Source organism: Priapulus caudatus, unplaced genomic scaffold (assembly GCF_000485595.1).
Source record: "Priapulus caudatus unplaced genomic scaffold, Priapulus_caudatus-5.0.1 Scaffold1042, whole genome shotgun sequence".
NCBI classification, from domain to species: Eukaryota; Metazoa; Priapulida; class Priapulimorpha; order Priapulimorphida; family Priapulidae; genus Priapulus; species Priapulus caudatus.
Window position 1 is genome coordinate 45713 of NW_014578103.1, and position 13619 is coordinate 59331.

The 13619-nt window shown below is 43.7% G+C and overlaps 2 protein-coding genes across 2 annotated transcripts; both read right to left on the bottom strand.

Annotated features, from left to right (window-relative positions):
• Window positions 1-61: 61 nt before the first annotated feature.
• LOC106815099 lies at window positions 62-5933 on the bottom strand. Its single transcript, XM_014819525.1, has 10 exons — window positions 5892-5933; window positions 4461-4636; window positions 3353-3454; window positions 2909-3023; window positions 2445-2529; window positions 1811-1907; window positions 1251-1400; window positions 866-979; window positions 544-642; window positions 62-67 (listed from the first exon to the last, which is right to left on the bottom strand). The coding sequence occupies exons 2-10, from the start codon at window positions 4596-4598 to the stop codon at window positions 62-64; spliced, it is 906 nt and encodes a 301-aa protein (XP_014675011.1). The 5' UTR covers window positions 4599-4636; window positions 5892-5933.
• On the bottom strand, window positions 5908-13574 carry LOC106815100 (laminin subunit gamma-1-like; the record flags this gene model as incomplete). The annotated part of the gene is made up of 9 exons (XM_014819526.1): window positions 5908-6041; window positions 8389-8559; window positions 9267-9435; window positions 10400-10561; window positions 10975-11220; window positions 11583-11781; window positions 12079-12239; window positions 12595-12923; window positions 13430-13574. Coding segments are annotated over 9 exons (1716 nt in total), but the record flags the coding sequence as incomplete, so codon positions are not given.
• Window positions 13575-13619: the final 45 nt, after the last annotated feature.

The following is a 13619-nucleotide window of genomic DNA, read 5'->3' on the forward strand; positions in this document are numbered from 1 at the left end:
GTCCTGTGCTAGATTGCACCTGCAATGTACACATTATATACACGCATGGTCCTGTGCTAGATTACACCTGCAATGTACACATTATATACACGCATGGTCCTGTGCTAGATTGCACCTGCAATGTACACATTATATACACGCATGGTCCTGTGCTAGATTGCACCTGCAATGTACACATTATATACATGCATGGTCGTGTGTTAGTCGGTTATATGTCACACAGAGGATTTTCATGTTCTGACAGTGTCGATGCGATCGACACCAACAAAAGCATCAATATCATCATCATCATCGCCGTCAAAAACAACAACAACCAATAACAACATCATTATTGTCATCATCGTTGTCGTCATCACCCCCACCACCATCATTATCATTATCGTCGTCGTCGTCGTCATCATCATCATCACTACCATCAACAGTAACAGCAGCACCACAATGCAGCAGCAGCAACATCAACAACAAGAGCACCAACAACAACAACATATATATTAACCAACAACAGCAATAGTAACCATAATTGTGTGATGGTAATTAACAGACCTGCACTAAGGAGACAAAGTCTTGAAATCGGCTCGTTTCTCCTTGTGCTGTCCGTACTTCAGTCGACAGAAGGTGAGCTTTTGTTGTTTGCATGACACTCTACAACAACAAGATCATAGTTTTACAAATATGATTTAATTCATATTCAATTAATTTAATGAATTAAACATGAGAGAATATGATACCGTGTAACAATACACGAATCAGATAACACTACATAAAGAAATTACCTTTACTGAGATGACCATTAAAAACGGAACACAAAAACTCCATAATAGAATTAATAATTATAATATATAAATAAATTTTTATTAGTGTATACCTTCTGGAGCAATGTCTGTGCAGCCTGTTTGAGTCTAATTGCATCGTTAACGAGAGCAGAGTGGCTGTCTTGGCTAATCTCCGTGCTTAACACTTTGCTAAATATCACATCGATCTGCAACATCGAGCAACATGCTCACATACAATCTCATCATGACATTCACTGCTCAAGAAGAGAAGAGGTTATCTATGATTACAATTACGATTGTTTTACACATGCAAGTGATATAAACGCACTGAGAAACTCGCCAATTACTAGGTAAAGTATATGTCACGAGATGGAAACGATCATGCGGAGATGGCCTCATATAAATCACATAAATTGTGAATTCGAGACATGGTCAATGACATTTTGAGTTTTTGAATCTGAGACACGGTATACGTACGGTCGCCCTGACAGTGTTCGTGTCCACACGCGTACGCGTTGCTGCTTCGTATAGCGTCCTATTGAGGTCGCGAAGTTGCTCTAAGAGTTTCTGCAGATCCTCCACTTGTAGAGTGTTGTTGCGCTGCTTTTCTTGAGTACTCTTAAGCAGCTGTTACAGTTAAGAGAATATACATAGCTAACCTCACACGCAACAGGAAGGCTTGGCTGAGCTAGGTGCTCGTGCTACGTGGCATGTAGTGATGGGCTCACGCTCAGGATCATCGAGAGAAATCTTTATTCTCTGTTTATTCCGTATTCAACGTTACAAAGTTTTGAATGCTAACGTTCAAACAAGTTAAAATTGAATCATGGAATTAGTTCATTTAAATTCCTAACAATACAAAGTAGTAATATATTTACAGAGACAACTATACCAGTGGCCGAAACTGTGGCCAACAAGTCAAATACATGGATTAATCATAAAAATATATGAACTCGCGGTGAGGTAAGACTGAGGTAAATAACGACAGAACCTCTGGATCGGCAACTGTAATGATTCGAGTATGTTTAGAAGCTCACTTGGGCACCAGACTCTATGAGCTGAGCAGCCTGCATAGTTTGGTTCTGCAGTAGTTGTGTCACATTCGCCAGACCATTCAGCTTGGTTATCGTGTCCCTGTCACATATCACACAGCTATTAGTAACCGTGACTCTACTGAACACTTAGTGATGCATCTTTGAAGGGTGCAATTTAAAGCCTTTTCAGGACACGTCATGCAGTTCACTATGCAGATAAGAAAACATCACCACTGCTTGGTTGTGGCACATATATATATATATATATATATATATATATATATATATCAGGAGTGTATCAATTGATTATTGATTGATTATTGATTGATTATTGATTGATTATCAATTGATTATTGATACACTCCTGATCCACTATATATATATATATATATATGTATAGCACAGATTTCTTATTACTCTGAATAAACGTTGCTGTAAATGATAAGGAGGTAAAAAAAACTCATTGTGGGGAAGGGGTGGTTTATCTGCCAGGAGAAGATCCAATTATATAAACAACACAAGAGATAAATACCTTGCCGAAGGATGGTGACATATTACACCTTACCAGGCAGAAAGCTTATTATCTTCCCAGTGGAAGGAACATTAACCATGTTGCTAAGAGAAGGAGAAGATTTACCTCGCTAGAAGCAACACCAGATGTTCTTTGTCATGCAGGTCGTTAACAAGATTTTGTATGCGCGTATCCAGCTGAATAATGGAGCCTAAGTAATGCAAAATATTAAAGATCAGCCCTGGTGGCCATGTTCATAGCAGCACGATGGCAGAACCTAATTGGTTGGGACCAGCATATAATATTATATATACCAAGTAAAACAAGTCTGGCAGAGAGAGGCACTACAGGCTAGTACAGACTTAAGAAGATCAGTTTAAGAAATTAGCACAAGTTAGATAAATATACAGTCATGATACACATCAATGTTGGGTCGGGAAGCAGATTCAGTTGATGTGGTGACAGCTTTGTGTATGGCACTTTATGCAAATGGTGCAATGAGCAGCGTGCACCACTGTCTGCCACTAGCAGATCATTTCCCTTTCATCTCTATGACGTACACAATCTAAGATAACAAACTGACAACAAACCTCTAAGCAACTGGAACACCTTGTAGAGTGTGGTGTTGGTTTCAGACATCATGTCCATGGCCTGCCCTGTTACATTCTCCATGACCACCAATGTCCCATTGATCTCATCCAGTAACTAACATATGAAACAGTATTTTAACATGACAAGTAATGTTGGGTATCAAAGCTAAGGAAAATGTACACAGCACAAGTGTATCTACATTGAACACGTTGGCGTCGGCATTCAGCATATATTTGATATGATTTTGCACATGTAGGGCACGACAGATTCGTCAGTGTAGACTTTAACCAGATTAATACCCAGACAATAAATTCTGCTCAGACTGCCATTCTAGTTTATTCGCCAGAGAGCGTGCAATGCGCTACAGTGCATGTTTGAGCAAACTACCAAACGAACCTCAGGGTTATACACTACAATCAGCATATTTCATGCTAAGTACTTACAGGCACTTGTTCAAGCATGGCTTCAGTCAGCTCCTCTAGTGTGTCATTAAGCTCCAGCACAGTAGAGAATACTTCGTCATTCACCGACTCTGCATTCCTCAACTGCAACAAGAAACCTCACAATCTTATTTTGACTAACATGTTTTTAAGGTTAGGGTTCAAGCGTATAAGGATTTCATGAATAGAACACCAATGTTAGAGGATACCATACCATACCATACTAGGCTAGTATAAATCATCAAGGCTAAACAAGACAATCATATTTGCATATGTGCGTCCTCTCTGTCAACAATTCTGACAGTCACTATACCACCACAGTCAGCGAAAGTAATCGAAAGATCACCTTATCTCCGGGAAAAGTCACAGTATTTATAAAAAGCTCACATTTACACTATCTCACTAAAAAGTTCATAGTATTTTACTAGCAAAATTACCGATATCACACTCAAAAGCTCACAGTTTGTAACTAGAAAACTATAACTGTACCTATAAAACACTAACAGTATCACACTAGAAAATTCACACCATGTAACTAAAAAACTAATCGTATCTATAAAACACTCACAGCTTTGCACAAGATAACGGCTAACGGTACGTCGTTAGAAAACTCGCACCAACTCCCTAAAAACATCCACGTTATCACACTAGACATCAGTGGGAAAATCAGTTTTTTTCATGGGAGGTCTTTTTCAAGTCTGTGGGGGAAAATAGCTCTCGTACATTTTTTTTACGGGAGCTATTTTGAGCCTCACAAGAACAATTTCGGAGGTTTGAAGAGCGAATCGTTCATCGCTCCCGTGTATTTTTTACCCTGCTAGACATGCTCACTCTAGTCAGACTGAGAGGGTCTATGTCTCCCTGGGTACTGCCGGAACGTACCCTGGTAACTATCTGATATGGTTAGGGTTAGGGTTAGGGTTAGGGTTAGGGTTAGGGAGTAGGTGTAGGCGACTCCCTAGACTCATTAGTGGAGTACACGAGGTACGGTCCAACATATTAGATAGTACCAGGGTACGTTCCGGTATACCGGACCGTACCCAGGGTACGTTTCGGCAGTACCCAGGGAGACATAGACCCTGGCAGCTCTAGTCACACGTGTGACACTCACGTTTCTCACGAGCAGTGTGATCGTGTTACCGGCGTCACGCATGCGTGACCTGAACCGCGGCAGGTCGGACACGAGGCTGTGGTTGTAGAGGCTCTGCACCACAGTGGTCAGGTTGTCGCTCATCGCTGCCAACTCCATCACCTCTGTCAGCAGGTTACCGTAGCACTCATCGCACGCTACAACAGTGTTGATGTAGTACATACATACACACACACACACACACACACTTAACTGTTAGTACATACACATACACACTGCACGCACGCACGCACCACGCACACCACGCACGCACGCACGCAGGCCCGCACACAGGCTACAACCATATACAGTGTTAATGTAGTACATACACACACACACACGCACGCACGCACGCACGGCAGGCCCACACACCGCTACACCAGTTACAGCTGTTAATGTAGTACATCACACACACGAACACACGCGCGCACGCGACCGCACGCACGACGACGCACGCACAGCACGCAACGGCAGGCCGCGCACACACGCTACAACCACTATATGACAGTGGTTAATATAATAATACACACACGCACGCACGCACCACGCAACGCCACGCACGCACGCACGCCACGCACACACGCACGCATACACACATACACAATGCCCAAGCACAGCACACATCACGCACGCACGCCACGCACGCACGCAAGGACTGTACGCCCCCACACGCACGCACGCACGCACGCAGCGCACGCACGACGCCACGCACGCACGCCAGCGCACGCACGCACACACCACACACAAGCCCACACCGCATAAACAGCACGCACGCACGCACACACCACACACACGCGAACGACGCACGCGCGCCACGGCACGCATCCTACACACATACACACACACACACACACACACACATCATTGCATTGCACGCACGACACACGCCACCGCACGCATCACATACACCACGCATGACGCATGCACGCACGCACCGCAACGCATGCATACACACACACACGATGCCACGCACACACGCACACGCACACACACCACACGCACGCACACGCACGCACGCACGCCACGCACGCACGCCACGCACCGCACGCACGCACGCACGCCACGCACACACAGATGATATACAATGCAGGCACACACGCATAGACCGCTGTATATTGCCAGTTTAACTGACTAATAAACAACTCTTTCGTTACCTTCTCACAAAAGCTAGCTAACACGTTCCCCATTCCACCCACGGGAATATCCCTATTCGCATTTGCCAACTCTCAAATCATGGAATGCAACATTCCATCAGTCGACCCATCTGTAAAACTACTCAACCTTCACAGCATGCATTTGCATGTCATACTCAAATTTAAGCTAATTCTGGAATCTATAATATTAGCTGCCTGGCCCATGGATACTGGAGATGACGAGGATGAAGTAGGATGATCCAAGGGCCGAGTGACTCACGCGGTGCAGCCTTTGATCAGAGAAGACTTCGTAGTTGAGTTTGCGAGTGTCGCACTTGAGTCCACCCACGTTCCCATGCCATGGAACACTGCCGGTGGCTGAGTACGCCAATGTCCTCAGCAACAAAACCGGAATCACAATCAGGGCAGGCTGCGAACGTGAGAAATAACCAGTTATATACATGGACATCGTGACACATCAAAGCACATAACACAGGCTATATACACGGACACATGACCATCAAGCAATACAGGTCATATACGATGGACACGTGGACACATCAAGCAATAACCACGTATATACACGTGACACATGACACTCAAGCCAATAACCAGGTATATCACGGACACATGCACATCAAGCACAACCAGTATGATACCATGGGACACGTGGACACCATCAAGCAATAAGCCAGGTATAAACACGGACACCGTGAGCACATCAAGCAATAACCAGCGGTATTATACATGACACGTGACACATCAAGCCAATAACCAGTATAAACACGGACACGTGTGACAACATCAAGCAATACCAGCGTATTACCGGAACAGTGACCACATCAAGGCCAATAACCAGGTATATACACGGACACGTGACCATAAAGCAAATTAACCAGGTATATACAATGGACACGTGACACATCAAGCCAGATAACCAGGTATAAACTGGACACGTTGACACATCAAGCAATAACCAGATATAAACACGAACACGTGACACACAAGCAATAACCGAGGTATATACCATGGACACAGTGAACAGCAAGCAATAACCAGGTATATACACGACAACGTGATCACATCAAGCATTAACCAGTGTATACTACACGGAACTGTGACACATCAAGCAATTACACCAGGTAATAACCACGGAACACCTGACACATCAAGGCATAATCAGTATATACATAGACACGTGACACATCAAAGCAATAACCATGGTATACAACACCGAACAACGTGACACATCAAGCATAGAACCAGGTATATTACACGGACACGTGACACTCATAGGAATAACCAGGTATATACACGGACATGGACACTCAAGCCATACAGGTATACAACAGCTGTCGTGACACATCAAGCAATAACCAGATATATTACATGGACACGTGACACATCAAAGCAAATAAACCAGGTATATACTACGAAACACGTGACACATCAAGCCAATAAGCCAGTTATATACTATGGACACGTGACACATTCAAGCAATAACCAGGTCATATACATGGACACCGTGACACATCAAGCAATAACCAGGCTTAAACACGGACACGTAACACAATCAAAAGCAATAATCAGTATATACATGGACCACGTGGACACATCAACAATAACCAGTAATACACGGACACGTGACACATCAAGCACATAACCAGGTATATACATGACACGTGAGCACACTCAAGAAATAACCAGGGTATATACACGGAGACACGTGACACATCACGCAATAACCAGGTATAACATGGACAACGTAACACATCAAGCTAAGTAAGCCACGCGTATATACACTGACAGTGGACACATCAAGCCAATAACAGATATATACCATGAACCACGTGACACATCAAGCAATAACCAGGTTGATAATACAGATGGCACGTGACACCATCAAAGCAATAAACAGGTATATACACGGACACGTGACCACATCAAGACAACAAACCAGGTAATACATGGACCGTGACACAATCAAGCAATAACCAGGTAATATACCATTGCACGTGACACACTCAAGCAAATACAGGTATATACATGGACACGTGACACATCAAGCATAACCAGCGTCATAAACACCGAAACACCGTGGAACACTATCAAGCAACTAACAGGTATAACATGGACACGTGGCAATACAAGCAATAACCAGTATATCACATGGACATGTGACACATCAAGCAATAACCAGGTATATACACGAACACGTGAACACATCAGCAATAACCAGGTATATCACGAACACGTGACACATCAAGCAATAAAGGTACTATACATGGACACGTGACACAGTCAAGCAAATAACTAGGACTATACATGGGACACGTGACACATCAAGCAATAACCAGTATATAACACGGACACGTGGACACATCAAAACAATAACGGTATATACACGGGACACGTGACACATCAAGCAATAACAGCGTATAAAACACGGACACGCTGTATCACTCAAGCCTTTGTCAAACATGAGATAATTCTACTTTAGAGTTGTCACCAAAGAAAAGTGGGACTGGAAAGAAGAAGAGGGAGGGGAGTGAGGGAGATAGCAGCATGAGCGAGAAAGAGTGAAAAGCAGACAGACAGACAGACACGACAGAGATGGACGGATGGACGGACGGAGGAACGGACAGACAGACAAACAAACAGACAGACAGACAGACAAACAAACAGACAGACAGACAGACAGACAGACAGACAGACGAACAAACAGACAGAAAGACAGACAGACAGACAGACAGAGCAAGATAACTCGTTGAACCGACCTTGACATCCCTCTTTGCTGAGTCCGAAGTAGCCACGCTCACACTCTGTGCAGAAGGGTTCGTTAACATGTGGCGCACATTGCTCACAGTGGAAGCCCACTGTGCCATTGCGGCAGTTCAAACACTCTCCTGTTGTGTCATTGCACTCAGGCTGGTCTCCAAGAGTGTTGCCTGCATAGCAAGAAACAGGTATTGGCACACCAAACACGTACCATATGCTTTGCTACTTACCACTTCTAGTTAGTCTAAAATTCTATTCTACTGCATTCTGTTCTGTTTCGTTCTGCTCCATTGTTTCTGTCCTATTCTGTTCTGTTGTTATGTTATGTTACGTTACGTTATGTTCTAGCCTGTACTGTTGTGGACTATTTCATTCTATTCACTTCTATTTCAACTACTAAATCTATACTATAATAAAAACTAGTATAATCAAAAATCCCAAAACCATTTCCTACACAACAAAACGTTTCCTTCGCATTATCTATGACACCTAGAACCAACTACCCCCACTAGACCACTTACGCACCAACCTTAACCATTCATCCTGCGACTGCGACTCCCCAACCTAGGCACTTCACCCTTAAAACTCATTCAACCAACCTAACCCCACTCCAACCCTGACCACATCTACCCCAGCCAGACCTCCACCCATCACACTCTGATAACCCACCCACCGACCTACCCTAATCTTCAATAACCCCAACCTTAAGCCCAACAACCCAATCCTGACACCACCCACACCACTCCACCGCGATTGCACACCACCCCACCCTGACATGATATCCAACGACCCCGATCAACCCTGACATACACCCCTCCCCCCCGATCACAGCCATCTAAACCAGACCCACAGCCACCACACCCCAACCGCTACATACCTGAACAATTGCATGCGAGGCACACGTCATACACTGTGCCGTTGCCCACTGCTCGCATGTGTCCCAGCATGCATTGCATGCACTGAGGCCCATCCACGTAATGGTCGTCCAGACATGTGCAATTTTCCACTGACATCACGCGATTGTTCTCTGGCTGGGTCTCGTTTACCTGTACGTTCAACAATGGGAAACTTGCTGTGACAGGGGTCACATAAAAGGCGCAAGGTCAACATCAAAGCAGCAAAACATCGGTATAGCATTCTACTTTCCACACTACCATAGGGGCATAAGCTCGATCTAAGGGCCGCACAAAGTTGTGAAGTTTTGGAGGGTTTTAAAAGGAGGGAACTATGCCTGAATCTAACATCTTCTAACAAGAATCCTTGATATAAACGTTTTACTGCACACCAGCCAGGGCAAACACTGGTACTTGATTGGTCTCCCCTCTTATCTAAATTAGGAACAATTATGTCAATGCCAGAAATGCATTCAACCACTTAAGTTTTAGCATTTACATAATATCAAGAGCTCATAATAAAGATTATCTATTATGAAGTCTTGATAATTAATATATAACGTTAATAAATAAACGTTAATATATAACGTTAAAATAATATTATATTAGCTGAGCATGTTCGAAACGATGTCACATGGTCTTGCTGTGACATCTCACAACATACTGTCACATAAAGGAAGCTCTGTACCAGGCCTACAGTGAACATATATATACCTAAACTACCATATCAGTGTAGATGTGCCACAACATGCTTCCATAGTATGACATTCTACGATATAACTACACTGTACATGGCACATACCCAGGGGCAGATCCAGGATTTTTGAAAAGGGGGTGTCCAGGAAGAAATAAAGGGCACTTTTCCTGCTTAATTTTTCTGGTGTTTTAATAAGCTGCCGACACGTCGCCACTTAGGGAGAGTTTGGGGGCCCTCCCCCAAGAAAATTTGTAAAAATTAGTGCATTCTGGGAGCATCTGAGCAGTAATTTTGATGTCTAGAATGCAAGATGGAATTCCAAATTTTTAGCAGAAAATTATCTTTTAATTTTTTAGGGCACTTTGAAATTAAAGGCGGGTTCGGATCCTCGGGACCCTCACTAGATCCGCCCCTGCATACCTGAACTCCTGTGTCCAGTGAGACATCGACGACATCCGAGGTTTCATTTAGAAGCTGCATAGCTATGTAGAGAGCCTGCAGGTCGGATAGCAGCTGGTGCATCTGAAAGCTGCTTGGCTGATCACCCACAACAGTCACGAATTCACTCTCGTGCAGCAAAATCTGTCCGTCGTCGAAGTAGGAGAGAGAAGGGAGAGAGAGGAGGAAGACGCTATACTGATACAGAGTTACACGGCTAATTACTCTCTTCAATTATCGCACCGCTACGTAAATATGTACCAGGAATGTTACTTTCAGACTTTTCATGTAGCACCTATTGCACCCACACAGAGCTAACTGCACCCACACAGAGCTAACTGCACCCACACATAGCTAACTGTATCCATGCATAGCTAACTGTACCCATACATAGCTAACTATTCCCACATGACAATGTCAACATGTCAACAGCACATGTCAACCGCAATGACACAATAATTGAGATTCTTAACACGATAACTTCATACATGATTTGGGTCATACATGAATTGGTCATTTCTCCTGCATCGGCTTAATCATAGAATAACGTGACTAACATTGAATTCAGTAAAGCTGTCGTCGGATATGTTCAGGTCTGTTCGCTGGTAGAGCAGGGTATCTTCACTGCTCTCTAGGATGACTAGCGTAGCATTAGGCAGCCACACCGGCTGGCGGCGCGACCGTAGTTCAAACGACAGGTACTGCATGTAGGACGCCGACTGATCGTTGAGAAATTCTGGCGGTGCTTTCAAGTAGGGACTGCCATTCACGTGTGCGATCTCCCACAGTCTCGTGGAGGAAGCCTGCATGTCAGACATAGCCAGGCAAATGCTTTAAGCGATTTCACGGCAAAATTCTAAATTCACTGCATGGTTTTAGACGTTTGTTTATGTTAGCGCAGCATCATACAATCAGGAGTGAATAAAAATACCTACAGTATTGATACGGTTGCCACATCTGTTTTCGACAGCATCAGCAGTAATTAAACTGCACGCTAAACATGCTTTTATCATAGAGCTTTTGACATAATAAAAATATTTTCAGTTTAAAGCTTTAACAACAATGAAAATAAAAGAAATAAAATGACGATGGAGAAGAAGGATCAGAAGAAGAAGAAGAAAAAGAAATATAGCAAGATGAGTAACATAAACATGTGACAACGCACCACTATGCTACTGCCATAGAAGCCTTCTGCAGAGCTGCAGTTGCCACCATGTCCGTAGCAGAAGCAGTCCTGACATCCCTGCGGGTTTGCCTCGTGCAGGTTAAAGCTTCGAGGTACACAGCTATCACACTGCACCCCCTCTGTGTTCGCTTTGCAGTAACACGTTCCCGTGAATGCATCGCAAGTCTCATTCAACGACCTTAATAGTGATACACAGAGTTATTATACAAGGAAGACAAAGAGAAACAAATTGAGGAAGGAAAATGGGAGGAAGAAAGGGGAAAAGGAAAGGAGTGAGGTATATATTATTATTAGTTATAAAACATGATACAGTTTCTCCTGAGAGTGATTAATATTATATAACATACAATTACATAATTACATACACTCTTGCTTTCACTCAGTTCTTGCTCCAATTATCTAGTAATTATCTAGTATCCTATTCGTAAATATCTATACTAAATACAAAATTCCAGAAATACGAATGAAGACAAACCCCGCTATACTGCAATTACAGGCCATGCATCCTAGCGGCGAGTAATTATAGTAGCCATCTTGGCATTGATCGCACCGGGCGCCCCCTATAGTGGGTTTGCAAATGCAGCCATCTTCATTGCACTGCTGTGATTCACTGCCTCCTTCATCACACGAACATTCCTACAACAACCAATAATTGAAACACAATTGATAGGTTATCAAGATCTGCAGCCACACATGCATTCTTATATGACTTACTCTCCCAATAAGTATGTTCACCCACAATTCACAATCTTCAAATCCGCATTCGTAATTTTAAACTAGAAGGAAATCATGCATGGTCTGTACTTTTCTGTGACATAGTTTCTTGACACAGCAGCTTGTAAAGATGACGAATTCAGATATATGATTTATGGTTACGAATAAGGTTAGCAATAACTCTAAATAAAAAAATAAATAAACAAATATATATATATGTGTGTATATCATGTTCTATATTGTACAGAAATGTCCTATAGTGTACAGCAATGAATACCTGACACCCTTCTCCTGTGTTATATCCGTAATAGCCCACGAGGCAGGAACGGCAGGTCTTATCCATGGGCAAGCCGAGCGTGTTCTCTTGTCCGGAGAGAGAGACGCCCGGTCGGCACACACACTGACCCGTCACATAGTCGCAGACGAGCGACTGAGCACCGAGGTCAATGCAGCTGCATGGGCTGCAGCCTCTGGCGGTCATGTTGAAGTAGCCGGGCTCACAGCGGTCACATTGCTGGCCGAACACACCCGGCTTGCAGCTGCAGCTGCCACCAATCGGGTTGCAGGTTGACCCTGGCACAGAGCCAAGGGGGTCGCAGTCGCATGCTGGAAAAGAGTCACCATGACTCAGCTACGTATCCTTGAGGTGCATGAAGTTAAAAAACAATGCCAACATAATCGCTGCTAACGTTTTCGAAGCCCGCCGGGTGATACCGTGTTGCAACGAGCGATGCAGCATGTCAAACAGTGTTGCAAGAAATAGAGGTATGTACGAAACATAAATGCTCTAACACTATTAAACAAACGTCGTTAACAATCAATTGAACGATAAATTGGCACTATTTGTTGAACTGCCTGTAACGGGATTAATGCAAAAACCTGAACAACGCACAACGAGACAGCCGAAACAATGCACAATGAAACAGCCTAAACAACGCACAACAAAACAATCTGAACATTGCACAACAAAACAATCTGAACGATGCACAAAAGATGCTAAATCGAGGATTTCGTTCGCGCTACACAGCAAATAATAAAAACCCATTATATCATCACTCGTACATTCGACCATTGATATTCAAGCGCGTGGCATTAGATCTGCAGACACTCACGCAATGCTCCATCATATAGCTCTGCAGACAGAGACAGGAACAGATGGCTGCAGGCGGGGTCGATGATCGTGATGGTGCGCTCAGCGAGACGTGCCAGGCCCTGCTCACATGCCTCATACTCTGCCTGCTGATCGTCGTCTGCATACACATACAAATGTGGCGGCCATGTTAGTATATATTATTGCTGATC

What these genes read in the sequence shown, in the direction of transcription:
- LOC106815099 (XM_014819525.1), bottom strand. Translation starts at nt 4,598, where the DNA reads ATGGAGTTGGCAGCGATGAGCGACAACCTGACCACTGTGGTGCAGAGC. An exon ending in TCACACTGCTCGTGAGAAAC is followed by an intron (nt 3,455 to 4,460) that starts GTGAGTGTCACA and finishes TTCTTGTTGCAG; the next exon opens with TTGAGGAATGCAGAGTCGGT. An exon ending in CACAGACATTGCTCCAGAAG is followed by an intron (nt 643 to 865) that starts GTATACACTAAT and finishes TTGTTGTTGTAG; the next exon opens with AGTGTCATGCAAACAACAAA.